General features: G+C 39.3%; 1 protein-coding gene across 6 annotated transcripts in view; it reads right to left on the minus strand.

The window, feature by feature from the left end:
* BEGAIN (brain enriched guanylate kinase associated) overlaps window positions 1-27,801 on the minus strand; it is a 159,196-nt gene that overhangs the window by 46,357 nt on the left and 85,038 nt on the right. For 5 of the 6 annotated variants that reach the window (XM_054275769.1, XM_054275767.1, XM_054275771.1 and 2 more), the window contains 3 exons: window positions 14,337-14,498; window positions 12,687-12,743; window positions 8,070-8,136 (listed from right to left, as the gene is read on the minus strand). In XM_054275769.1, coding sequence (XP_054131744.1) covers window positions 8,070-8,136; window positions 12,687-12,743; window positions 14,337-14,498 — 286 coding nt within the window. The remainder of the gene's footprint in view (window positions 1-8,069; window positions 8,137-12,686; window positions 12,744-14,336; window positions 14,499-27,801) is intronic. The other variant, XM_054275768.1, reaches the window with a different exon arrangement.

Genomic DNA, 27,801 nt, shown 5'->3' on the forward strand with positions numbered 1-27,801 from the left:
GTTGTAAGAGGAGGAGGACAGAGTTTAGGCATGCAGAGGTTTACTTATTGAACAGCTTTTTTTGACTGCTGGGGACCTTTTGATAGGATAAAATGACAGCAACATAATTCATAGTGTGATCTTCAAGCTTGGCATTTCCTACTTTTTATGATCAATCAGAGGAATTGAATAAATGGATGTGCTACAAATGTATCTTCTGTGCCCATAATATTTTAGAAGATCTATTCTACAAAGCAGTGATATGGAAATAAGCAGAATCTCATTCTCTGATAAATGAGGTGTTACCTCAAGTCTGAATTACTGACCTGATCTAATTTGTCAATCAGAGTTAAATTATAGAATTTATCCTTTGTAGTCAGCAACATTTGCTTCTGATTTTTCTGATTAAATATCACCTGCAGCAGAATCTGATTTCTGTCCTTGATTTCCCAATACTATAATTTTGTTAAAGATAACATCATGGGGCTGTAGTGTTTTGTCTGAGTACTCTGATATCATGCTCTATGGCATTTCACTTCAAGAATGATTTGCTCTTAATGTCATATTCAACCTTGTATTAGCAAAGGTCTTATAAAGATTTGTTTCCCTGACTACCCCATGAAAAGTAATTCCATAGCTGTAAAAGCAAAAAGAAACTTTGACATTGGTGTTTAATTAATAAAGTATCTCAGCAAGAACTCTGCTTAGCAAAGTGCTGTCAAGGTTCTGCTTGTGAAGTAAAAACATGCTTTTCTTTCTGTGCAAGTGATTTGTAAAGGAAATGCAGGATGATTACTTTTCTTCCTGGTACAACAAGCACTAGTGTTGATCTTTAATGTTTCTTCATGGGGAAGCCTGCCCTGGCTGAGCAGGGAATGTCACTTCACACAGCCCTGACAACTGCAGGATTTGCTCCCCATGGGAAATAATGCCAACCCACATGGCATGCAGTGTGTAAAAGGACATTATGATAAAATCTCCTTACAACTGCACCTCCTGCTAAAGGTCTTCTTGTCACAGTGTCATCTTGGAATAATCCTGAGGTTTTCAGTTCAGTGTGTGTCCTGTGTCTAACATGAGCTCAGGGTAAAGGCACTGTCACCTCTCATTCAGCTTTTTTTTTTTTTTTAATGCAAATCCGAGCAGGAAATTTAAATTATAAATAGGGATACTTTATCTAAATTCAATGAATGCAAACAAACCTGGCCCTAGGCTGGGGAAGGGTCCTGCCATTCCTGGCCTGGGTTCTGCTTAGATGTGCTCTTTGACGTAAAATATGGATGAACAGAGTACCTCTACACAGGCTGCTTGCTCCTCTAAGCAGGAATTAGCTGGCTGCTCATCTTTTTAAAGTGCTCAGGAATTTGCTCCAGGCACTGAGTGTCTTTTGTGACAAAAAGTTTTTTCCCAGTTTAGAACTGTTTTATTTTGCTGACTTAGAACGCATTATTTGGGAAACCAGCAGCGCTGAGGATTTGTTGCTTATAAATGAACACAATCAGCTCATTACCTAACCCCAATGACAGCAGGACAAACTTGTGGAAGCCAGAGGGTAGTTTTACTTGCCATCAACTTGCTTGGTCTCCTACAGCATTGCAATTGTGCTTGGAAAAGGTGTCTTTCCTATCAGCTCCTTAGAAGCCTCTCCAGCCAGCTAGTCAGCTCCACAGCCCTGCTTTCTACTGGCACTACAGATGAAGTTGACAAAATATGCTTTTAGTATTTCCTTGTACCTATCATCTGCCACATTTCACATCAGTGGTATGCCTTGCTTGGATAGAGTCTTTCCTGATAATAAAATTCTAAATAAATTATAGCTGGAGGGAATAGAGATGGTGTTGACTGATACTAATTCCCAGAAGTCAATGTAATAGTGTCTTCCGAGACTGTGTTAGTGACAGGAGGCTGAAAGAAGAAATGTTTGTTTCTGGGGGAAAAAAAGAAAAAGAAAGAAGTACAGGATTAAATATTACACCTCTAGTGAGCAAAGCACATTATGCTGGAGGTACATGCCTCTTGTGATAATAAAGAAAAGGTCTTATGATGTTGATGATCCTTCATATCTTTAGTACTGTTCTGTGAGCACAAAGTATGCAACCAGAAAAAGAAAATGTACTAATTCATCTTTCTCTATTCCTCTCTTGGTTTTCACCTCACAAAAGTCATTGTCTTATCTTGATTAATTCTGTAATCTCTCACTTACAGACTAAAGGAAATAGTTTTGGATTCTGGAGATGCAATACTATTTCCAAAAAATTTTTTTTTTGTATTTAGAAAGGAAATAATATGTTATGAAACAGATGATCTATGGTGACCTGGACTGAATAAACTGAATAGTATTTATTCACTGACTACCAGTACTTTGTTCATATATGCTTTCCTTCCTCCCTTCCTCCCTCCCTCCCTCCCTCCCTCCCTTCCTCCCACCCTTCCTTCCTTCCTCCCTTTCTCTCTTTCTCTCTCTCTTTCTTTCTCTCTTTCTTTCTCTTTGGTAAACCCTGTCTTTACCATTTTCAATTTATCTGCAATGGGAGACAAGCAGCTGGTATTGTAAATTGGACCTAAGAAAATCTAGGAAGTCCTTTGATATTTTTTTAGGCAGTTGATTTGGTTAGAGAAAACGTAAAAGTTATTAATAAATTTGCTTCTTGGTGACCTTGGCCAAGACATGTCACTCTTCTAAGCCCTGTTTTTCACATTCACAGGTGACACCAGCTTTTGTGAAGGACTTTGAGATTTGAAATGCCTGCTACAGAACAACTTTCCAGGCTTATTCTTGTTCTTGTTTTCCCTGCCATTGTGGTAAATTGGCAGATAATCACAAAGGACCAAGACACTTACAAGAAATAGGTCAGAAACACCCACATCCCATAGATATTTCTGGTTTTTTATCTTCTTTTGAAAACAACAGATTTTTCTGTTCCCAGCCAGTCAATATGGTATCCCAAGGGGTTGTCCTGAGACACAAACCATGGAGATCAGGATGAAGAAAATGATTGAAACTCTCAGGTATCAGAAATGCATATCAGTGGCCAAAAGATAAGACACATGTTAAGAAGGAGTTTTGCCACCATGCAACAGAGACAAGTTAGAAGTGAGAAGTGCCCATTGTCACTTTACAGCTTCCCTTATGTTGCTCATAGCTGTGGAAGATGCCCAACTGAGAGGGAGAGACAGAGCAGAACAGTCACATGCCTTTTGGAAAAATGGAAAGTAGTTTCCAGAACAGTCTGTCAAGATGTCATATTTGTGTACAGCAATTTGGGAGTGGCTGGGGTGCCTTTGGTGTCTCTTGGGAAGAGGACTGGGCAACCATCACCAACCAGGTAACCATGGGGCAGCAATGGGAAGAGAATCTCTGTTCAGAGAGAGTGAGGATGTCTGAAAGGCTGTGTGCTCATGCTCATGTTCCCAAATTACCCAGGAGAATTCATTTATTTGGCTGTAAAACTCATGAACCTACTCAGTCAGAGCTTGTGTAGTTCCTACAGGTGTTAATGTGTGTAGGTCCTATTGCCTATTGGGGAATATTTTTAACTTGGAATATGAGTGTGAAAAGAGTTGGTGAGAAATTGACATCTTTAGCACAAAGTGCCTGTAAGCATAAAACCATGTAGCCTCAAGTCCTCCTAGAAATGCATTTTTTCAACTGCTATTTTTATGAATTACTTGTTTCTGTGCCATTTACGGTCATTTCCTTCCACAGAAATATTATTTTGCAGTTTAGTCCACAAAGCACAAACCTCCTCTGGCTTCTGCCTTAACTAACCAACCAGTATCAATTTCTCTTGAAATTCACAGCTGTCTTCATTGAATGTGAGCAAATGAGCCTGCCAGGTTGAGCTGACTCTAAACTTTCTTGTCTTTGGGATGCAAATCCCTTTAAGTATATTTAGGCCATCTCTATTTGATTTTCATGGGACATGGGGGAGGGAGAGAAACGTCTTCTTCCATAAAGGAAAGAAAATGAAAAAGATGGGGTTGAAATCACTCTGTTCAAAGTCACTATCAAAGTCATCATGTTCCATTCAAGAACCCAAGGATGCTGGGCTTCTCTCTTCCTTATCTTTGTGTGAGAAAAAGGATTTCTCTCCATTGTTTTCATCTTTCACTTATGATTTAAACCATATTGGGGTTGTGACTGGTAGGTATCACAACAGATTTATGTGCTTTCTTGTGACTGGTTCAAATTCTAAAGCCAAACAGCTGGTACTTAGATGTTTATATTGCCTGACTGAAATTTTTCATCAAATTCCTCACCACTTCCCATATTCTTTACCTTCCTGGCCTGGATAACCAGCAATCTGCTTCTTTTAAAAGAACATTTCCCTGACACGAGGTCTCAGAGCAACATTTAAAACTGTCCAGCTCATATTTAATTTACATTTGGATTTCCCCAACTGGAGGTGCTTAAGTAAATATTATGGCCAGCAAACTGTGAAACCCCAGATATTCAAGATCTTGATAAATAACCCTAAATAACATAGAATATAAAGTATTTGCTGTATCTCTTAGTCTCCTCCAACTCATAGGCAGAGGCAGAAATGGGATAAAAACCACTGCAGTGCTCAGAAGGTGTAGAATTTCAGACATGATCATCCTTAACAAAAATCCCTCTTTACTGCTTGTTTATGTAATAATTTCTTCCAACTTTATGGCAGTCTCACTCCCAGCCTGCCTTAATGTAAATGAAAAATCAGACTTTGGTGTGTAATATTCTGAAAGTTCTACGGTAAAATTTAGCTGTAAATTTTGTACATTTTTTATTGCAAAAACGTAAGAGTTTTCATCTTGTAAGATCATAAAATGTATAATGCACTGTGTGCAGAGGGCTGGTGCTGGCTTTGCAGAGGTGGGAACCAGAGCTGATGCCATCCAGCAGTCTGTCTGTCAAACTTTGTAAAAAAGGCATATTTTAGGGTGTTTCTGGATAATAAGGTCTCCTGAGCTCTTTGCAGCTGGATTCCTATGATCATGTTTTCAAGAACATTCAGAATGCAGATGGAGGAGGAGAAATGGGTGCAATTTTCATTAGCAGTAGGGTTTATTAAGCAGCTATTATTAGGCACCAGTTCTTCCCAAAAGAAGATACTGTTAAAAATCTGGCTTATGGCATTAAAGGTAAAACTACAGAGCTAACTGCAACCAAAAGCCTTGAAAACTTCAAAAGCTTTTTAAAATACATTGCTTAACTCTAGAGAGGATCATATGGAGAATAGAGCTGGATTGAGATAATATAAAGGATTTCTTGTGGTTGGGATGACTTACATAATCTACTTGTAATTGCTGCTGTGAGCCGCAAGACCATGGCAGAGCAGGCTCCAAAAGCTCAAAGAAATGTAAAGGAAAGTGAAGATTACTGATGGCAACTGGAACTAAATATCATAAAAAATTATTTGATTGAACACTGCTGTGATGGAATCTCAGTGCAAAATGTGAGGACTCTTCTCAGTCTTTTCCCATAATGGAGAAAAGAGTTATTAAGATCAATTATTTAGACAGACAGCCTGTATATTCCACTCCTTAACCAGTTCTTACAAGACTAAAGAAATTTTCTCCAGCTGAAGACACTTACTGTAGTAAGAACAGTGGTTTTATGAGGCATTACAGCAGAACTTTAACTCTGTGCCACATTCCTCTACTGTTCCATGTGTTTAGTCTTGCCCACTTTAATACAGCAAGCTCTCCCCTGATTTCAGGATTGCATTTTTCAGCATTTAGCCAAGTCAGACACCATGGTTCATATTTTATACTTATACTTCAAGTTCTGATGTGACAGAGGTTTCAGCTGGATACCATTTGCTGTGATCAGAAGTGTGCTTTCAAATATTTTTAAATATTTTATAGATTAGCACCCAAAAAGAAGAAGAGCCCAGAAGAAAAGTAAGTGCTGCATCAGCTTCTTTTCTGTGACTGCTGATGAATTAATGATTATTGTTTTACATCTCTTACACCAACAGCAGGCATGAAAGGCTTTAACATTCAGGGTACCAACAATGTTAGAAAAGGGAGTCACAGTGGAGTCCTAGATGAGTTGCAAATGAGCAGGGACCAGCCACAGGGAGAGGGGGAATTGTGAGTCCCCTGTAAGGGCAGGGAGTAACTCCCCTCCTGAGAGCATCCCATGCCATCTGCAGGCAAGGGGAGCAAGGAACCACTGCCTGGGGGTCTTTCTATTCCCACTTGTTGAATTTGAGCCCACCAAATAGTAAAAACGTGTGGGTGTGTGTAGGTGTGTATTTACATGTGTGTATATGGAGGGATGGGGTAGGGGAGAGAGGGAGAAAGTAAACACATGTTTTATAGATTTGGATTTGCCTAAAGGTGGAGAAATCAAAAGTGTTTGATTTTAGAATGACAAACAAAACAGAACAAAACAAGAAATGCACACGGCTGTTCCTCCTAAGCAGGAAAGGGAGAGAAAGGTTTCCAAGAGCCCAGTCCACCATAAGCTGCTGATCAACCAGACCAGCTGTTATTTAATTTAACTGTCTCTGAAGTATTGAGGGCTCTTGGAGTGCCCTGAAAATCAAAAGGTTTGACTTATCTACATCAGATATGATACTTTCTTCCTCATCTTTTTCCTTTTAATGGAGTTTCTATTTGACATATTTTTTGGTTTGTTTTGTGTCTTCAGTTTCAATATTTCAGAAAGCAAAGCAGTCTGGAGTTAAGTGGTGTACAGAGCCTGATTGATCTTCTTCAAGCCTCTAAAGCTATCTTCAATGACTGTCATATTAGTGGGATAAAGAAAGGCACAGTGCTCCACAGGACTGGTTTTCAGTTTTTCTGTGCTGTGCTCTGAAATAATTTCTCAAGGATTTAACTGGATGCTGAAACAGCAGTTTAAAAATTCTTTGCTTTGATCTGAAATACCTGATAAAAACACATGGATTTTCTGGAATTCTTCTTAGGCTGTTTCTATTATTTTTATTTCATTTACCAGCCTGAGTGACTCTATTTATCTTTTATGGTGCACAGGTAATAAATGTTGGGCTACAGCTGAAGACAAAATCCTGAAGTGATTTGCGCAAAAAGAAAAAGCAACAAAGGAGGAGTGGAGAAAAAAAGCAATAATCTGAGACCAAATGTTATTTATACTTTTACAATGTTTAAATATACATGAACAAATGTCAGCTACAGTCCAGCTGTAATTTTTCCCTGTTATTAGCCAGTTGCGAAAGCTCAGACCCCTATTCATTGTTAGCTATTGAAACAGGATTCTGAGATAAGAGCAATGACATTTTCAAAAATTTGTTTATTAGTAAATGCTGGTGCCTCCTGTATGCTATAGTCTGTGCTTACCCAAAATCCACAATAAATTGTTCCCCCCAATCCAAGCTGCTCATCCATGCAATTGCTACCTGGGATCTTTGGAAGCTCAAAACTGTCATTCTTTCCTCTCTAAACATCCTACTCACATTCCTTTGTAGTTTTACCCCTAGCAGTGAACACAATGTCCCAACACCATCAGCAAAGAGCCAGGGCCCCAATGGCTTTGCCCTTTCTTTCTGACATCTTCAGGCTATTTTGGACCAGTGGTGCTGTGTCTTGCAGTCCTTGAGCCCATAAAGGCTGCAGTATTTTCCTCACTTGGTTATTAATTGGCCTGTGACAGTGACATTGGCATTGTGGTGGCAGACACATGCAGATTGGAAATTAATATACTGAGCTTGATAGTTATGAAGGAATTTAAAAGTCAGGCCACCCAAACTCTATTAAATCACTTAATAAAAGCTGAGTGGAAGTAGCTAAGAAGCATGAGAAAACCTTGGATTACCTTATTTAAATTTGATACTTAATGAAAACATAAATATTTAGATCCCATGAAGTTATTAACTAAATTAACCAAAATTATTTTAAAGGTACAATTTGCTCAGCTAGATCATCAGTCTAGGAAATCTCTATTTAAATTGGTGGAGCTATGTCATTGTACACAGCTTGAGCTCTTCATCATATCTTTTCTAAGCATAACTGCTTTTAGAGCTTGAGGGTGTTTTTGTGACAGCTACATGTATGTTTTTCCAATGACTTAAGAACCACAAAACCACATTTAATATATTTTAAAAAAAGTAGTTATGATAACTTACCATTCTGTAAAGTTTATCCTCCAGATCCTGATTAATTCTTTGTAAGGCTAGGTAATTGTTTTGTATCCTAAAACAAAGATGATATCATGTAACTGAATGCATTGCTTTTCATGCTGGTTTTTTTACCTGTATTTTCACATCAATACAAAACCTTGGCTTGCACTACTCAAATTCTATTTGCTTATCACTCCTGTTACTAGTCAGTGGTTGCCTTTGAAATGCAATTACCACCTGCTTTCCAAGCAAACTTCCCAACTTGTCATATTTTCTTACTATATTTAGCAGCACATTCCAGCAGGAAGTGAAGATAAGTTGGTCATTCTGCATTTGTGTGCAGACACAAGATACAGCCTAGGAACTTGCACAAGGTAATTACAGTTTTACATCAGGCTCAAGAATGGTATGTAAGAGAGGAAGCTTGAGCTCTAGGCTGAGGCAGCATTAAAAAAGATTTATTGTGAAATTGCACCAGAATCCTAATTACTGTACCAACATGTGGGCATCAACATGTGACTTAGAACAGAATATTTCTTCTTTTAACAAAAGTTCAAGAAGTTGCATGTTTTTTCCAGGAAGTATATTTAGATAGCTTAACTGAGAAAAGATGGATATTTATTTTTATCAGCACTTAGGGATTGAATGAACTCACAAAATGAGGCTTCCCTACTTATTCCAGAGCAACACACCAAAGAAAAGTTTCGGCCTGCACATCTTTAGGTTACTTAGATGGTAAACTTTGGTATTGTAATGAACAACCTGCAGAGCCTGTGGGAAAACCATTGGAATTTTGGAAGTGGCTGTAGTTTTATCTCCACAGAACCTAAGAAGGATAGCTCCTTGTTCATTAGTACCCATCACCTCAGCAGGATGTATAACAAATGTAAAGCAAATGTTAGAAGCTCAGCTGTGAAAACTTTGAATAAATCTGTATGGCTGTACTGATCAATAGATCAAGGTATTTTCAGCAGTGAGGAGATTTTAGGAAATGTGCAAGTGTTTTCACTGTAAGAGTGAACTCAGATGTAATCCACATTTATACAGCAAAACACTTCCTCTGAGAAGTCTGGATCTGGGTGCAGTTTCTGTGGTTATCAGGATGGGACTGGGATTAAAGAAGTCTCCTTGTTTATCATTTGGTTAGGAGTGGCTGCTGAAACTGGAATGATCTGTTTTCCAAACATGCCATAGCTGCAAATCAAAAGGTCCAGCCCACCCCTCCTTGGCAATGTGATGCTTATCTTGGCTTCTGTTGCCATGGAGATTTCCTTTCCAGTTAAAAGATAGGAATTCTCCATTCAGGGCAGACCAGTGGCTTGCAGTGCCCCTCCAAAGGGATGCAGAGCTCTGGCTGGGTCTCCCAGCACTGCAATAACATCTGCTGACAGACCTGAGAGGGGATGTCTGTTCCAAGGAGATCCCCTCTGTGGATATAAATGATGACATCCCCATGGGTGAGCCTCCTCAGGGTACCAAGGGTCAGCCCACCATCAGGGCAGCCATTCCAATATGCAAGTCTCATATTGCCCATGTTTTACAGAGCTGCTGAGCAGAGGCTTCCTTCCTGTGAGGAGGATCTGTGGTCAATAGTGTTTGCTAAGGTGGTGACCCAAATGGGCTGAAAATCTCTGAGGCTTGTGCTGTGAGACTTGGTCAATACTCACCAATTCTCACAGTGCCATTGTGTTTGTGTCCTTTTTCTTAAAGGATTGACTGAAGTTTACAATTCCCTGCATTGTCCATGCTCCTCACAGCATTACCTCTAAGCCTCTCTATAGACATTGATTTGTGCAGCTCTAGGTTTACTTGGGATTTTCCCAGCCATTTAGCTGTCATCACAACAAAGACAGATTTCAGGGTACTCTGTACCCATCTTTTCATGGTTCAGAAGAAAGCAGAGATGATCTTGATACAAGGAGGCTTAAAATGGCTTTGCCTGCAGCTACTCAGCACAAAGTTTAGCTGGTAAGGATGCATGCCTTGATGCAGGGAGAAAGGATTTAGAGAAGTCAAACAGTGCCTTCTGGCTGAGCCAGAAGTGCCCCGGCATCTCCTCTGTCATGGTTTATAGTTTTTGTCTAACAAAGCAAAATAGAATAGGTTAAACTTGCTTTGCACCCAGGCAGTTTGTGGTTCAAGTGGAGGTGGTGTAAAAACTGATTTAAACATCAGCACCTGCAATGCTCTAAAAGTTTGCACGGGTTCAAAAGCAATTGCATAACTTCCTGAAAGTAAAGGGGAGAAAAAATGTGGTTCAGGGTTTATCTAGCCCAGGTGCCCTGCACCACAGGTTGTTCTGCAGTGGTTGCTGATGTGGACAGCTGAAGGGAGACCCTGAAGGTTCCCTTTCCATAACTTGGAGACCATGAATAAATAAAAACAGCAGTAATTGCTGCTTGGATAGCAGACTTATCATGGTAACAATGGGCTTGTTCCTCAGCTTCTGTTATCACTTTTTCACTTGATATGGATGATTGAAATGTTTATTATCATTAATTATTTTTCAATGACAACACTTCCACACCATAGATGGTGGTAGAGGGTTTTGCAGGAGTTTATACAATCTGCTTCTCACTTTGTAGCTTCTTTTGCCTTTACCCATCACATTTTTGCCTGTTGTATGTGTAGGTGAGAGTAGTCCATAAGCTCTAGCTCTCTAACACATTCATTTTGGACTGAGGAAATGACCACCTCCCAGTACAATCAAATCAAATCTAAAAAAAACCCCACAGTAAGTAGGAAGCTGAGCTTCAAAAAGCGTTTCTATTGAGAACAGTATGCAAAAGTAGTCAAAATAAGCACAAACACATACACATGTACACAAGCACATACACATGCACGTATATGTATAAACCCCAAATTGGAAATTCACTCTGCCAAAAGAAGTGTCAGCAAATGTAGGTGGCAAGGAGAGAAATGGACCCAGAAATACATGGAAGGAAGTGTTTAAGGGATAAAAGAGGAACAGAGTCAGATCAATCTTTAGGCAAAACTGTAAGATAAAGGGAAGGGGAAATAAAAAGTAGGGGAAATTATTCAAATTTGAAAATGATCTGATGAGCAAATGTAACCTAACCTTGTTTGCAGAAAAAATACATCCAGACAGCCTGAACATTGTGAAGTATGAAATATTTTAACCTTGTAACCTTGTAGACTTGAAAATAAAATGAAGGGTAGGCTACACTATGCTGCAAAACTGCTATAAGGATAAAGTCATGTGAATTGATAACCTATTATGATGTGTTGATGTATTTTTGTGTCGTTCATGTCATTAGGAGATACTCATGTGTGACTTCAGGTGCACATATGTGCATCCATTCAAAAAAAGGTTGAGATTCTTGACCAAATAAGGGCCTCATGAAAAATATTCTGACCATATTGGACATATCAGGTGTCTGTGCTCCAACCCACCAGACAACAGCCCTAGGGCTGCAGATCATCACTGAAGAGGGAGCCTGCAAAAGCCTCTATTTCTCTCCTTCCACTCAATCTCAAGCCCTCTTAAGGCCAATAAATACATCTAAAGTAAAACTCAGCCTTGGACTGACTTTCTTTAAAGAAGAGAATTTCTTCTAGAGTGTAGTTAGCTTTGAAAAGTGACTCTTGAAAGAGTAGCTTCTTATTAAAAAAAAATTTTTTCTCTCTCTGTTGTCACAAGTTATACCAACTTTCTTATAAAAACAATAGTTTTTCCTCCAGTATTCCTGTTCAGAACACCCCTTCAGTCTGTGAAATGTCTTGCTTTTGGTGAAATAATTATATGTGTGGGCTAATCTCAGTGCTCAATACATGCTTTTACGAGTTTATTTCTCATGCCTTAAAATAACTCCACTTTCTGTTAAAAGATATAATGGGGACCTCATCAAGTTGTTACCCAGGGCAAGGCCTCAAGGAAGAAACTCAAAGTGAACTTTGGAGTCCAGATATGGTCCCAAGTTTAGATTATGAAAATTTTTAGATTTTGACTTATAAAAGCTGTGCTGACTATGTCAGATAAGGGACCACTGCAAGGAATATGAAATCCCCTCTCTTTTCAGTCACTTTTCAAAGCTGAACCTATGCTTTACTGCTGTAATTTTCAAATCTAGTTAGCACTGTTCTCCCATTGAGAAAAAAAGAAAGAGGCCATCTCTGAATGTTTGTAGAGAGGTTGAAAACTTGACCATTGAGCCACACAAGTGACCTCCTCTCTTGAGTAAAACTGGGGAAGCCTAGCAACAGCACAGGCAATTCTGGATAAATTAAGACAAAGACCTTCAGAAAGGTTTACAAAAGGATAGTCATTCAGCCTCTTGGAAAAGAAAATTGCACTTTACAGAAAAGGAAATTTAATAACAGAGATGTTCTCCAGTGTACAAGTGGGATCTTGTTTCACAGGGCCTATTCATCTATGGGGGTGAATTTCTCTCCCTGCGCAGTTAATAAAGGAAGAGACACATACTTGAAACTAATTCTACTTCTTTGTTTTTCTCACATTGATTTTCCTCTGTGACATGTTGCTGACAAGCTTTTGGATGACAGGTTTTTTTTCAGACATTATCCTTCTCCAGGCTGGCAAATCTAGATGTTCAAGTTGCAGGATGCCTTGCTATTCTCAATAGAAACATTTTTAAAGCTCACCTCGTAAAATATTTTTGGCTTCCATTATGATATGTCTTCAGGGGAGTAATCACCTGCCTGAAACATAATTTTTAATATAAGTTTTCTTCATAATATGATACAATGTTCCATTAGAATATTGGAAAGTCAGTTCTGCTGATGTGGTGCTCTGGTATGAGTGCTAGACTTGGCTGTGAGCCCCTGGCCTGAGTTTCAAAGGGTGCTTAACTCATTGGTGCCCAGTGCAGTTGATAAGAGGCTTTCTGCTGACCAGGAAGCCCATCTGATTTAACAGAAGTGGGATGGACAGCCCCTCTGCTGCTTTATGGTAGCTGCCCAAATTGATGCTGCAAGAGAAAAGAGCACCAGTGTTCCCTGTCCTGGAATGTACTGAAGCAAAACTACATCAGGAATGAAGTTACTTCCAGTGGCTCTGCTCTAAGTGAAAAAATAGGAAAAATATTGTTGACGAGAAAACTATATGGAGAACCTTCAGACTGCTCTTGATAGATGTGCGCAGATTTCAAAATCACCATGACACCTGCATATTTTAGTCTCATTTTGAGAAACATCCCCAGTTAGAGAAGCATTTAAGTTATATGTAAGTAAGACCACACTAGGCTGTTTCCTAATTTGAGATCTTACAGACTCATTCTGTTTAAAATTTGCATAAAATGGTTTGGTTGACTCAGCTTATTGGTGGTTTGTGTCATTGTTTTGGTTTGGCTTTTGCCTTCCACAAGGAATGAAAAATATTTCTTTGGGTATTGCCCTGGAATGATTTATTCTGAATTTCATTTTGAGTCATCCAATGAATTAATCAAATAGTTCCATTAAGATATCAGTTTAAGAAAGGCTCACAAGACACGCAAATACATTCCTGTGTAAGTGGATAATTCTAGTTACAGAAGTTTTGAGAACAAATGCAAAAGTGGGCATTAAGAATCATGATAAATTTTAGGCTAAGTCTACAGACCATTTTAATCAGTGCCAGGAATGTCAGGAGCACAAGCTTAACATAATTTATCACTAACATTAACTAGGTTCCCAATTTGCAACAGCACAGTACCACAGTTTTAAATAATAGCTTTTCAGCATCACTCCATTCTGCTTGAGACTAAAAAGGAAATTATTTGCTGTACTATAATGCAAAATGCCTGAATGTTGTTTCAAAGCTGAACATAGTCTCAGCTCTGAGTCATGGAAAGCCAAATTCTATTCTCTTGTATCAGCACAATGAAGTCTAAACAAAGAAAATGTGCAAAGTAACCAAATAAAAGATTTATCTATATATAGAGAGTATAAATATTAAATGTATATATATATGTAGTGAGTTTATCACTTTTGTATGTGTAATGCCATATGGCACTACCCCACATGTATGTTTATACATAAATAATGTCATATTTGCACATATATAGGTGCATTTTTATTTGCATATTTGCTTTTAGTACAGAGACATCTTACATATCACATGTAAATACCTTTGTGTGGCACGCAATATATATTCAGGTTAATGAAATCTATATATTAAATACAAAACACAATGTGTAATTAATAAATAAATCATGCATGTTTGCAACTGTGTTTGCTTTTACTTACATACATCTTTAATACAGTCACTCTTAAAATGCCAATAACTCCGTTTATTTCAAAAAGTTCATTACTAACCTTCTCAGTTTTTCAGTTACTTTTTCAAGTTCCTCCTGAGCACGTCTCAATTCTATTTCAAGATACTGACGTGTAGAGTCAAACTCTGTTTCAAGCATTTCCAGCTTATGGGTAGTGTAGGATAGGCGCTTTCGTAATTCCCCCTTCTGTTCTTGCAAAGTGCTAGAAAAACAAAGACCACAGCTGTAGAATTTAGCTGCTCTCAAAAAGCTTTTCATGATCCACTCTTTGACCATTTCCCTAGAGTATAGCTTGGCCTCCAGCCAGAAAAGTGTGGTTCATTTGTTTACTGCACTTTGAAAGTCTTCTGATTCAGACAGCTGACTATCTTCCATCTGTCCTTTCTGGTGCATTTACTGCTACTATCTCATTAGCCAAAATGGAATATGTTGTGAAAGAATCTTCATTAAAATACAAAACATAGTTTAGAGTTTGGTTTCACACAGGACCTTCCATTTAGAATTATTTTACCATACTATGACTGAAGCAGCAGGTCTCTATAGAGCAGCAACAATAAATTATGCAAAAATATTTCCTTGCCTAAAATCCAAATTAAAATTCTGTGGAGGAAGAAATTTTTGTCTTATTTGATTCCTTTTTTGAGACCTTATTGTTCAGCATTTCACCTGGAGAATGGTAATTAATAATATAACAATTTTAAGGTTGTAGATCTTTCCCATTTTCCCCCACTTATTTGGGAGCCAAGGCTTTCCAGACTCAGGTGTAATCCCTAATTTTTCACAGTTCTTTCAGCACTTATGCCCTGATTGTAAACTATCTTCAGCTACAGTCTTACACAAAACAAAGCAGGAGACTCAGGAGAGCCACTTGGCATGTGCCTTCTCATCTGCACAGTGGAGTTTTCTGTATCTTTGTCTATTTAGTTTGCAAGTTCCTCAGTCTTCCAGCATGTTTGCCAGTTGAACAGCAGGACGGGATTCCTGCCAGAGCTGGGATCTCTGGAGATGACTGGAACTTGGTTCATGCACTGCAACCTCATTGTGGAGCTGATCTCTGGCTCCAAGAGGGACCTCTGAGGCACTGTGGACCTGGGGTCTGCCAGCACCCAGACACAATGTGCTGCCACGGGATGCACTGTGAATTGCCTCGCTTTCTTTTTTTTTTTTTAAATCATATGGTAAAAATAGTTCTTCATAAATGAATGGCAAATTTCGATTCCCTTTGATGTCAAGTGAGTGCTGCCATCAGCTGCAGTGGAATAATGTTTTGGGTCTTTAATTAGACAAGAGAGTTGGGAACAACATGTCAGTCTTCAAGGAACACTTATCTGAGCTGCCTACAGCGTGACTGGCTGCTCCTCTACAAGCTGTGATAGGAGCTCAGTAAGTTAATGCAAAAGCCTCACAATTGCTGCCTGCTTGATCCATGCAGCTCTGAGCTAGGAAACAGCCCAATGTTTGCCAACACGGCGCTCTATTTCAGCTGCACACATTGCGTGGTCGCAGTTATACTTAGATTACCACTTGTGGTTAAATTCCCTTAAAATAATATACTCTAATTCAGACATTTAATGCAGCTCCACTTAATATAACCATTTAATTTTTGTATTTCACTTGGTGAATTAAACTCTGAAGTTACCTAGGGAGCTGAGAACCCGTGCTGCTCATTTCTACATGTTCTCATTGATAATGTGGCCCCATCATACCACCTTTCACTCGCTCTGCTTCTGGCCTGTTCCTGCTACTCCTCTGCTCATCTTGGGAAACAAGAGTGGTCACTTTTCCTTCCTGAAGCCTGGAAACTCAGATTTTCTTCTGTAAAGTGGCAGCTACAGTGTCAAAACTGTTTAGAGTGAAAAGATATTTGATCTCAAGTCTTCTGTTGCTCTAAAAATCCAACTGCTAGGATTTGTACAAGAAAACAGACTGCAGGTCCTCCAGCTATGATTTTGGATAAAAATGCCCAGGCTGAGGCTGCTGGACAGTGCAGTTAATGCAAGTTAAGCCAGAGCAGGGAAGGTTAGAGCATTCTGCTGCACTGGGAAGTTTTGGACATAGGGAGTGCAACCTTTGTGAAGAAGAGGAGATATTGAGGTACAAATATAATGGTAATGCCAGGAATGTGTAAGTTAGTAATAGCTGGAGACTGCTTAGTAAGAGAGAAAAAAGGGGAAAGTTAATCACCTCAAATAACTTTGTTTTCTGGTTGCTCATGTAGGTACTTCTTGCTTTGGGTCTCAGTTGAGAGAAGATTAAGCAGGATCAATGAAGTTGCTTCTGCACAGACCAGTGTGCCTAAACCTGTCTATGTGGGGAAACTTGGGGTTAAAAATCTGAATTCTCTATAAAGCTTGATCCTGAAGTGGAAGGCAGTGCTGGTCTGGGATGCCAAAATGTGGTTTTAGATTCAGATCTGGACAGTTTGGTAGGTTTTTGCAGGCTGAAGCTTATGGTAGAAGGATAAACTTCCAGCTCACTTTCTCCCTCACTTTGAAGTATTTGAATTCCTGAATTCTTAGCTTTCAGAATGAGATTATTCAGTCCATTAAAATCAATGCTATTCTACTGAGGTTTTCTGAAACACTTTATATACATGGACTCTTCCACATGATGTTTTGAGTGGTAAACCACAGGTGTAACTTTGTTCAGAAAAAGAAAAATCCACTGATTAAAGCACAACTCAGGCAGCTTCAAAGATGAAAGTTATTCTCAACCAGCAAAGCATAATTCTGAAAAGATCTACTCATTTCCACCCACGCTGGAAAGATGGGGTGACATTTTTAAACTCTCCCAAACCTAGGAAAATCCCTCCTCACTGTGTATTTTGAGTCATCTGATGCATGTTAAAACAGCTGGTTGTTTTTAAGAGGATATATAATTATTTTTAGATAGGAAATAGTTCCTGATTTATGATGAGATTATTTAATATACAATAGTAGATGCATAACAGTGAGCCCTTATTAAAATACAAGTTATTAGATGGAAAGGCAAGAATTTTAGACGGAAAGAAATTAAGTTCTGACATGAATATGCTGAGTGGCAAAAAACTTACAGTGAATTTTATGGAAGAAGAAAAAAGAGAGGAAATACCCCAGTTGAGAAAGTGTTAAGCCATCTGCTTTAATATCCATCTTGAGTCAAGCAAGTTCTGGAAAGAGAGCTAACTTTAAGCAATGGCACAATGAAACTTGCGCTCGTGAATGGCACAACAGGGAAATTTTCCCAAATCTTAGAGTGCAACCATTGAATGGGTACTAATAGCTGTAACACTGAGAGCAGATTTCCCAGGATTCCCAAGATGGCTTTGATTTCTGCATGATTTGATACATTACCAGTTTGAGGTAAGCCCTGTTGTTTTCTCTTGATTTTGGTTCTATATGAACAAGTGTCTAAGAAGCAAAAGCAAAGCAATGAGTGAAACAGCAGAAAGAATTAGAGGATGTAATGCATCAAATCCTGCATCTCTAATAACAGGATGAGAGTTTCAATTTTTGTTTTGTACTAATCTAAGGTACTTAATGAGATTTTTCTTTGTTTTGCTGGGGTTTTTTTTCATATATCATGAAACAGATGTTCTTTCTTTGGAAACCTTCCCCTTACCATTATCTTCCAGTGTTATCACATAATGATGTGTTGTGCTTTTTGTTCTGGAAATCTGAGTTTTTCATGAGGAGGGCTTAATTTTGTTCTGTACCATTGTAAACTTGATAGTGATAATTTAATCAGAGCTGAAAAGAGGGAAACATGGAGTCACAAAGTCAATCATTTAGCATTTTCTCTTTTCTTCAATCCAACCAACCAACCAACCAACCAACCAACCAACCAACTCTATAAATTAGCTGCATTTTGTTTCTGCTTTTCACATACCAGTTAATTAGAAAAGTTCATTGCACAATTTTTTAATGCTACTAAATCACTATATTTTGATTAATAATTTATGTCCATGGGGATAGTTGATCCCCATGGTTCTTTAGTTTTATATATATGTAATACTAAGAAAATAATTAAATGGAAAAAAGTACAGCCAGGAGAAAGGACAGGACTTATTTGCAAACAAAAAGTATTCTGGTAGTGCTATGTCTTAGAAAACACAAATCCTGCATTCCATGGTCTTCCTGAAACTCTGACAGCTTTAAGGAGTGTGGAATTACAGGGCAGGCTCAAAGGTCCTGTAGATTATTTCACCTTTAGCATAAGGGATTGCCTGTTTCTTTTAATGATCTCTAATATTCTGCTCCTGTGACAATCAGTGGTCTGCAAGTCATTACCCACTTTGCTTCATTAAAATATTTCTTTAATAACAAGGACAGTAAATACAATATTAAATATTTAGATTGGTGAAAGAAAACCCCTCAAGGGAAGCTATTTTCAAGGTTAATAAAAACAGGTCTTTAAACTTTCCAAAGTGTTGTTTTCACCGATTAGCTCTGTTTATATTCATAAAAAGTATAAAATAGATGAAACATATATTTGCACAGAAATTTGTGCTCACAAACATTATCTCAGCCTGCAGCTGCTGGTCAGGGTTAATCTGTAGTGCTGGCTGGAGAAGCTCCATGTGAACACATTCCCACTGGATTTCAGACAAAGCTGAGATGCCACATGATAAGGGCCTGTTCTGAGGAAGGTGTGCTGGCAAACAAGCAGGTTTGCATTGTACCTGTCTGATCTTCTGCCAGCTCCCCTGCCTGGCAGATGGGCTGATGACAAAGGAGTGCTGGCATGCAAAGCTGGGGCTGCTCAGCTGCTCCAGATGATTTCTGGAGCCTTCTCCCTTCAGTGGCCCACAAAGAGGGTGCTCCCTGAACCTTTACTCCATAAGAGCGATGTCTATGGGTCTGCCCCATCAGTGCAGCATTCCAGCAACCCCACATCTCCACCTCACTGGCCAAACTGCTTCAGCAGCCCTGTCCATGTCTCCCTGCCACTCCAGGGCTCTGGCTTTAGAAGGTTCTGCAATGTTGTTTAAAACCAGAGCAAACCCTTTTTTCTGAACTAGGGAAATTCTCTCTGAATGGACTGATTACCTCCCTTCACACTGCTCCTGAAGTGAGTGAAAAAATAGTGGATTAATGGTTTTGGGAGGGAAATTAACAGTGAAAAGAATGTGAAACAAGGGCAAGATAGATGCCCATGCCATATATACTGAAAAACACCCATATCAAATGTTCTGATTTCTGACTAGTGAAACAGTCATTTTAATGCAGCTGTGAAATCCTAAGTAGAAGTAATTGCATTTTGTGGGTAAAAAGCTTGTCTTGGAAGAAAGAATGTGTAAGAAGGAGCTAACCTGGACTGGGTTTTGGAGTTTTGAACATGGCTTTGACAAAGGCTACACCAATCAAGAGAGTCAAGGCAAGACTGAGCTTGCCTACTGCTGGTCAACTCTGGCTCCTGTCCTTAGTCAAGAGCAGGCACCACCAGGATGAAATTAATCTGACCTATTTTAGAAGCCTACTTTTAGACGAGCTGACGCAAATCTGGAAGTCTCCATTTCCTTCCCTCACAAAGGGAATCGAGTCAAGCGTCTCAGACGCAGACAATCACATCTCATCAGATAACTCCCCCTCTTCCTGACTCAGTTCTGTGTGTATGACATGAGGCAACAGTATTTCCTTTCTTGTTTGCTTAGATGGCGTGGGGCCCCACAAAAATGAACCACTAAATGCTTCTAAATTGTTTATCAAATCTGCTTCATGTCTGTGATGTGTCACATTCTAAAAAAAACACACTTCATAGGATCAGGAGTTTGGAAGAACTGGGAAAATTTAAATAATGTATTCTGAACAGAATTTCAAAAATAATGTTTTCTTCTTTTACCCTGTGGGGTTTTGTCTAGGGAAAGATCAATAGCAGTCAACCCTATGAGGTGTTTTCTGTGAAATAGGATAAAGATCAGGAGAGGGTCTCTGGCAAGGCCAAGGGAGGACCTGTGCACCCAGTGATGCCATGCCAACTTGGGCCACTGATGACAGACATGGCAGGCAGGCAGAGGGTTGGAGGCAGCTTCGTGAAGCACTTTCCCAACACTGTGAGTCTGCTGTGGATCTCTGCAAAGAGATGGGCTGTTTGGCACAAGCAAAGCAGCCATCCACACACCTGGTTTTGCTTCTGATTTTTGGATGCAGCTGATCATCACAGAGAAGAATATCATCAGCCAGGCAAGAGGCAAGGCTCTGGGAGACTCCTTCCTGCCCTGTAGCTCACACTCTAAGGAACAGCAAGGTGGGAACAGAGATCTCTGGGGATGTTCACAGCTGGCAGAGATGCCAGCAGGTCCTCAGCACTACTGGGTTACTACTCAACGGAGCTGGACTGCATTGACAGCTTGATTTTGAAACTTCCCAGGAATTTTGGCTCCAGCAGCTCTTGATGACCCATGTCTGGCAGTCTGGATTACCCAGGATTTTTCACTCCAGCTCATCTTTGCTGGACATGACTCCGGAATGGGTCTGCATGTGGCCCAAAGTAGGCATCCAGCAAGAAAGGCACCCAAATCCCAGCTTAGGAGGAATAGCTTTGAGATGACAGTTGTGACATTGAATCTGACCCCTCAACAACGTTTTTTCAAGTTGTAGTTGTTGGGAAATGAAGTCAAAGCATTTTACAAGTGTTTTCTAGATTAATGAAAGGTTTTTAATGAAGCAATAATTGGATTTCTATGTTAATCAAGTTTTGATTATGTGTTACATGCTCAGGGTCACTGTTTCAAAAGGTTAATGCCAAAACTATCTTTCTTGTCTGTAGTTTTGGTGTCTAAACTTGCTCTTGCCTTGTCTGATTAGGAGGGGGATGGGATCAAATTACAAAGCCAAGATCCAGAGTCTGAGAATCCAGTTACAGACTTGAAATTATAAATTTTATTGGGGAAAAAGATTAAATGCTGCAGCTCAGACTCAGAGTCAAGCTAGAAAATCCCAATTTTCTTGCACTCTTTATTCAGAAGTTTTATTTGTACTTAAAGAAATTTGTTTATGCAAATGTGTATCCAAGTTCTGCAATAGGCATTTTCCTGTAAATTCAGGCTCACTCAGACTTTGTTCAGCTTACCTATTTTTAAAAAAAAAAATTTTACAAAGGTCTGTCAGGATTTTTTCATTACAGCACATCCACCAAATTTCTCCATTACTTTTGAAGAAATTACTTATATTTGAAACTTTGGAGCATGAACAGTTTGCCTGTCAAATTGCATGCAGATCTCTCTTTCCTGTAGATATATATACAAACATTTGAAAGATTTTGAGGGAGTTTTTTTTTGTAAGTATTAAATAATTTGAATTTTCTTTGCAGTACATGCTTTCAAAATAAACAACCTGAACTGGGTTTGGATTATGAGAAGGAAGGCCTGTACATATGTTTCAGAACAAATGTGTGGGTGATCCAAATCTGGAGCTCAGATAGCTTCCAAATGACTGATGGACACACAAAACAAGTAACAGAGTCCTTTTCTTAGGTTCCAGGCATTCTGGCAGGATTTAAACCAGAGAAGACGGACCCTTTATCATAAAAATTAAAGAGAGTAATTTGGAAGGGAGGTGGGGAAAGGAAGAGATGTTCAGCAGTTGAAGTGCCAAGTGCTGTGGGATTGTTCCTTAGCATGAAAACCTATTTGAGGCACCTGTAGAGCTCATACAGCTACTTTAAAACAAATACATCACTGGATATTGGAAGGTAACTTTACTTTGGACATGAGTACCTCACTCCTTCATAATTCACACAATTAAAAATTCAGACCTGACAAGATATATCACATGGTTAATGTGTCTAAACTGTACTGGCCTTATTCATAAGAGGTAGAAAAGAGTGATCTCTCTTTAAAATGAAACTGCATTATGCTTTGGTTATAATGACCTGACAGTCCTGCATTGCAGAAGGGTAACCTCAGTAACAAATATCAGAAGCCCACAGACATATAAATCCAACAAGAGCATCCAGTATGAACTGTAATATCAGGTGATTAAGATACGAAAATTTAGTTATGTGTTGACATGCAAAAAACCCTTAGAGGACCATCTGTCAGCGCTGAGTTGTCTTAAGTGAATGCCATTATTGTCAGTGAAATGTGACAAGATTTTAAAAATGTACTCATAATAAAGGCATACAAGTTTTCCTTTATTTAAAGCTACTATCCATAACCTAAGGCTCTGAATGGGTTGAATAGAAGTACCAAAAATAAAATTTCACCTTTCAGAAATAGACACTAAAGGTGTTTTGATTATTTTAAATGAAGTTTTTCAGCAGGCATTTTTGATTCCCCCAGTGTACCGAAAAATACCAAGGGCAAATGAAAATGAGCCATGAGAATCCAGACCTGTGAGCAGGGAGTGTGTAAATGTGCAGGGCACTAAGCAAGGGTGCAGAGCAGCCGGGGAGAAGGAAGAATGTGGGTTTACAAACCAGGATGTGCACTGTCACTGCAAGGGCTGAGCAGAGACTGGAGGGCTGAGCCAGCTCTCTGAGGACTGATTTAATACCTCTGCTAACTTGATTTGGAGCTGGAATCTTCCAAACACACTTCTGTCTCCTGTTAATGAGATGACCATTTTTGCTTATGAGACACTTCTGAGGCTGAATATCTGAGTGTGTGAGAAATGAATGCAGAGCACAGCAAAACAGCAGGAGCCTTGTGCCCAAATTCAAAGGTGACTAAAGCAGAAGGAAAGAGTGGAAGCAGCAGAAGTTGTTACTATGATCTTTGCCTTCTTCCAAGTTGCCTCCTAGTGCCCCTGTTAGGCTCTCCTTGAAGGGGAAACTAATTGTTTTCAGCTCTGGCAGGTAAACTTTTAGTAGCAGTGGCTTAAATGCAAACCTTTAGGCTCAGTAAGTGATCCTACAAAAGTTAATAAGGACTGTGTCTGTTCAGTTTGTTTCTCTGTAATGAAGGGATGGAGAGCTGGAAAATATGGGTCCAAGAGAAGAAAACCAGTATGGGATTCCAGAAGGAATACATGCTTTCTGGCTTGTTCTCTAGAGGTAGCAAGGACATGTTTATTTTCTTACCATAATGAAAGGCTCCGTTCATGTTTGTGCCCTGCTTCATATTCTCTGCATTATTCAAATGTTGCCTAGTGCTTGGAGAACATCTGAAATGAATCAGCTGGCTAAACTGGGAGAGAAGGAAGGAAACTTCTGGTGTGGCAAACTTCAGACAGCATTCGTGCAAGAGAGCAGAATCAGAATGACCCTGACCCTTCCTAGGGATTAAGGGATCTTCACTGCTTTCTGTCCAGACTCTGCTGATCCCATGAGTCTGGAAGAAGGTTCACCCCTGTAAGAGCTGCTATTTCCTGGCTTCCCAGAGGCTGATAAGTTTGCACAAAATGTTTGGGCAGCAGAAATCGTGAGTTGCAGTGTAAAGTTGTAGGGTTCAAAAGGGTGAGAAAACCAGCAGCAAAGGCTGACTGCAACAAATATGATGCAACCCAGGCCACTGAGGGGGGGTTGGCTCAGACAGAAGGTTATTTGAAGTTGTTGAGCAGTTGTTGTCTGCTTTTTAATGTCTGTCAGAGTCCTACCCGTCTGCATTGCATCTCACCAGGGAATCCAGACTACCGAGAGGTGATAAGAAAGGGGAAAAAAATAGTAAGGTATTGAAAAATTGAGGAAGCAAAATTAGAGGTAGACTTCAATTTGTGATTAGAAAGCTAAAGAGAGCTCTCCAGATGATTAAGCAGGCTGCCTTCAGTTGCAGTAGCTCTCCTTACAGCTTTGAGTGGCCAGCTTCTAGATTGCTTTGGTTTGTAGTCATGGATAAGCACTCCCTCTGGAAATTACTGAGAGCAGCCTGCCACATCAGCTCACAAGCTTATAAAGTTATATTTTAATTGTGTTATTAAACCTTTCTCACTTTTGTTTTCGTCTGTTTATTTCCCCGATTCATCTGGATCAAGCTGTGCTGGAACAGAAGTGTGGTTCCTCCTGAATTGTGCACTTCATGTGTAATAGGAATGTAATGAGAATGGGTGAAGCCCACTGGCCAGAAGCAATTTGAAATTGATCTTACTCTTTCTATTAAAGGACTGAGGTTGGAAGTGTGGTAGGGGAATACTGGAGAAATGTGCTTTAGCAGTAGGGATAGAATTTTGTTCCTATTTTATTTGGTATAAAACACCCAGACACAGGTTAACAGACAGAGGTTATAATCTCTGCTCTCATCTACACTATTTCCTTCCTTCCCCAATCCTTTTCTCTTTCCTCTGATTTGAAATTCATCTTTGTCTTGCTCAAGGGACTCATTTAGGTGTGTTGGCTTAACACTTTCATCAGAAAGGTTATGCTAAGCAGCTGAAAAAATCAAATATACTCTTCTGGCTCATGAACCAGTCAGACGGAATTACTACTGGGACTGGAGATGTTATGGCTTTTTCCCTTTATGAGCAGTGTATATTACATTATTTGAGCAAATTACTGAATTCTCCTTTTGACTACATCTGTTACAGTTGTGTTCTGATCCTCTTTTGTGACAGAAGTCATGCCAGACAGAAGTTCCTGTTGTGTCTCTGTGTTGAATGCATAGGTGCTTCCCTTTAGAACAGTGCCCATCCTTGCCAGATATTACTCCTAAAGAGCCCAGGAGGAAATGCTGCCCCTTCAGACACCTCCAGAGGTGATGGGTGCAGCCAGTTCTGCTGCAGCCTCTGCTCCCTGGCACTTGTCTCCTCACACACAGTCACTCTGTGACATTGCCCAAGTGTCCTGCCCGAGAGGTGAGCCCTGGGCACTTTTCTGGAGGGCTTTCTGGCAGTACAATAGATCATTAGTTTGTTAACATAGGCAAGCAATTACATTAAATAAATTAGCAATTTGATTTAATAGATTGATTAAATAATACTCCTCAGCCAGGACACACCCAAATTCTCAGCTGTGCACATGTAATTCAGATCCTGAGGGAAACTATTACTACACATAGACTCATATACAAAGTGTTGAACAATGAGAGCTACCGGCTCATACCTGAATGAACTTATTTTGCCTGAATATTTCAAGATATTTTTAGTTTTCCTACAATAACAAATGATCCTCAGCTCTTTGATCAACTTGATATTACAGCAAAAGAAAAGAAGGAAAGAAAGAGAAAGGAGTTGCCATCTGTCATCTGTGGCTAATTATTTCAAGCTCTACCTTGTTTTATACTGCAGCACACTATTTTGGGACTTGTTAACTGAGAAGTCTTCTACTCTGCAGGAGTATAAATGAGTTCACCTCTAGCAAGTTCCCCATGGCTCAGCATGTTGTGCCATCATTTCACACAACTTCCCTCCCAGCTGAATGTCATAATTTATTAGTTCAGTATTTTATCCTGCTCCCCTGGCTGCACTGGCTTTTCAGTGTAAGACTCTGGTTTGTCACCTTTTTTTTTGTGGCTGTATGGGAAAGGAGAAGAGAGAAAGTTGGAACAGGACTGCATTCCCCCAAACTCTTGTTACCAGCCCTGCACCTTGACACTGGCTCTTGGGTAGTTTTTGGAGTGAGCCAGCAAATGAAAGATCTCTCTGCGGATTTAGAGGGTCAAATTCAGGCAGCAGGTGTTCATGGAAAAGCTGCTCACACTCTTCCTGTGAAAAGCACTGCACAATGTGCTCCTTCAGAGGGGACCCAGGAGCCCTTTGATTCCATTCCCCAGCAGATGCAGCACCTCAAGGACCTGTATAGAGTGAGGAAGCAGATTCACTACTCCAGATTTCCCAAAAATTCCTCTTGTGCCTTGAGATGTAGATTACATAAACACAGGCCTTTTTTGGGGGGGGGGGGGGGGGCATCTTATAACCTAACTACTTCAACATTCTGGGTTAATCAAAACTTAGGTTTTTACTAGAAATCTCTTGCTGATACTGTTACTGCTTTCTCATTAGTTTTTAAAGGTTAAGGTGCGTCAGGCTGGGTAAAATAGAACCTATCCTCATTTTGTAAATACTGACACTTGTCATACTCACTATTTTTTCATTGTACCAAACAAACGTTTGGGATTTTTATTAGTTCCTTCAGTAAGGTGATAATTTTCAATATAACTAGAAAGCAAGTTTTCAGATATTGTTTTACAGTCTGGATATGTTGAAACACTGATATTAAGATCTGAGTTACTCTAGAGGAAAGAAAAAAGCCAGCTTTCAGGAAATACAAAAATGTCTCAAAAAATTTAGATCCTTGTGAGCTTTTCAAAAGGCATGTAGGAAAATTGTTTTTCATTGGCAATTCATTTTTTTTTTTAACGAAATGGGTAAATAGGTTGAGCTAAAAGTTTGGATTTGTGCATTTTAAGTAGTATTACTTGGACATAAACTGTGGTATTGTCCTCTACAAGAGTAAGCTTTTTTTATTCCATAAGTAAAACTACAAGTAGACTGTGGCTGTAGGAAAAAATTATATTTTTAGTGAGCTCTATGGAAGGACAACTAAATATCATCCCAAGACTCAGAAATTCCATGTAGACATCCATTTTAAAACAGAATGTAAGATCGAACTCAGTGATTACACCACGGATGTGTGAATTTCTTCCGGTTTTAAAGAACTTCCAAATATTCAACCAAGTTGCAGTTAGGGTTGAACATTTTGTAAAAGAGTTTTTTATGCCTGGATTGTGTTTTACTTCACTGGTCATCTCTTGATTTTAGCAAGAACAAGCAGCAGAGCAAAGCTATTTTTGCATTAAGATCTTCTAAACCCAGGTAAGAGTAGAGTGTACCTTCAGAATCCCAGGGGAATGAAAAGCAGGAATTCAAACCACTTTTCCAAGATTGCTGGGGTTTTTTTACTACACAGAGTGTAGACCGTGTGAAAAAAAAATCAAAAAGAATCTCACTTATGTCTTTCTTACACTATCAGCACTCCTTAGATGAAATGTCTCACACATTATCATCTTATATTTAGAGAAAACCAATAGACTGCAGGAACCAATCTGAAGCTTACTCTGTCTTTATTTTTTTAACCTAATCACTTTTTTACTTTGAAATATATTACAGCATTTCATATGTCATTGAAAGGTATAGGACTAGTGAATGAATTTCTTCTACACACCTGCCACTTGAAATAAAGTCAAGCAAAAAGAATAGACAATGAATTCAGGAGAAAAGTTGAAAATAATTTAAGCAGATTACAGCAAACTGAGTCATTACTTAAACTTATACTACATGCTGCATAGAAATGTAAACCAGAATCAGTCATAACTCTCCCATCCTTTCAGTGTACTGTACCCATAACATTGAAAAATCCTTAGTTCAGGAGACTCAAGATCAATGTAAACCTGATAAAGGAAAGAGAATATATATATACATACCAGCAGTTAAGAAAGGAGGGTGAACTGCCCAGATAACTGTGGTACCAACAGTGAAATGTAATGCACCTGCATTGCCAAACTACTCCATCAGAAAAAGAGATTCACTGGTAGCAGACAGCTGTGGATTTTGCAGCTTCTTAAACAGCTTTCAGGTTTTATGCGTGTTAGTAACAATTATTACAGGCTTGGCTGAGGCAAGCATCTAGAGTACTATAACAAACAGCTCTGCTGT

This window comes from Melozone crissalis, unplaced genomic scaffold (assembly GCF_028551555.1).
Source record: "Melozone crissalis strain CALT ecotype California unplaced genomic scaffold, PUWL_Pcris_2 ptg000018l_1, whole genome shotgun sequence".
Taxonomy (NCBI): Eukaryota; Metazoa; Chordata; class Aves; order Passeriformes; family Passerellidae; genus Melozone; species Melozone crissalis.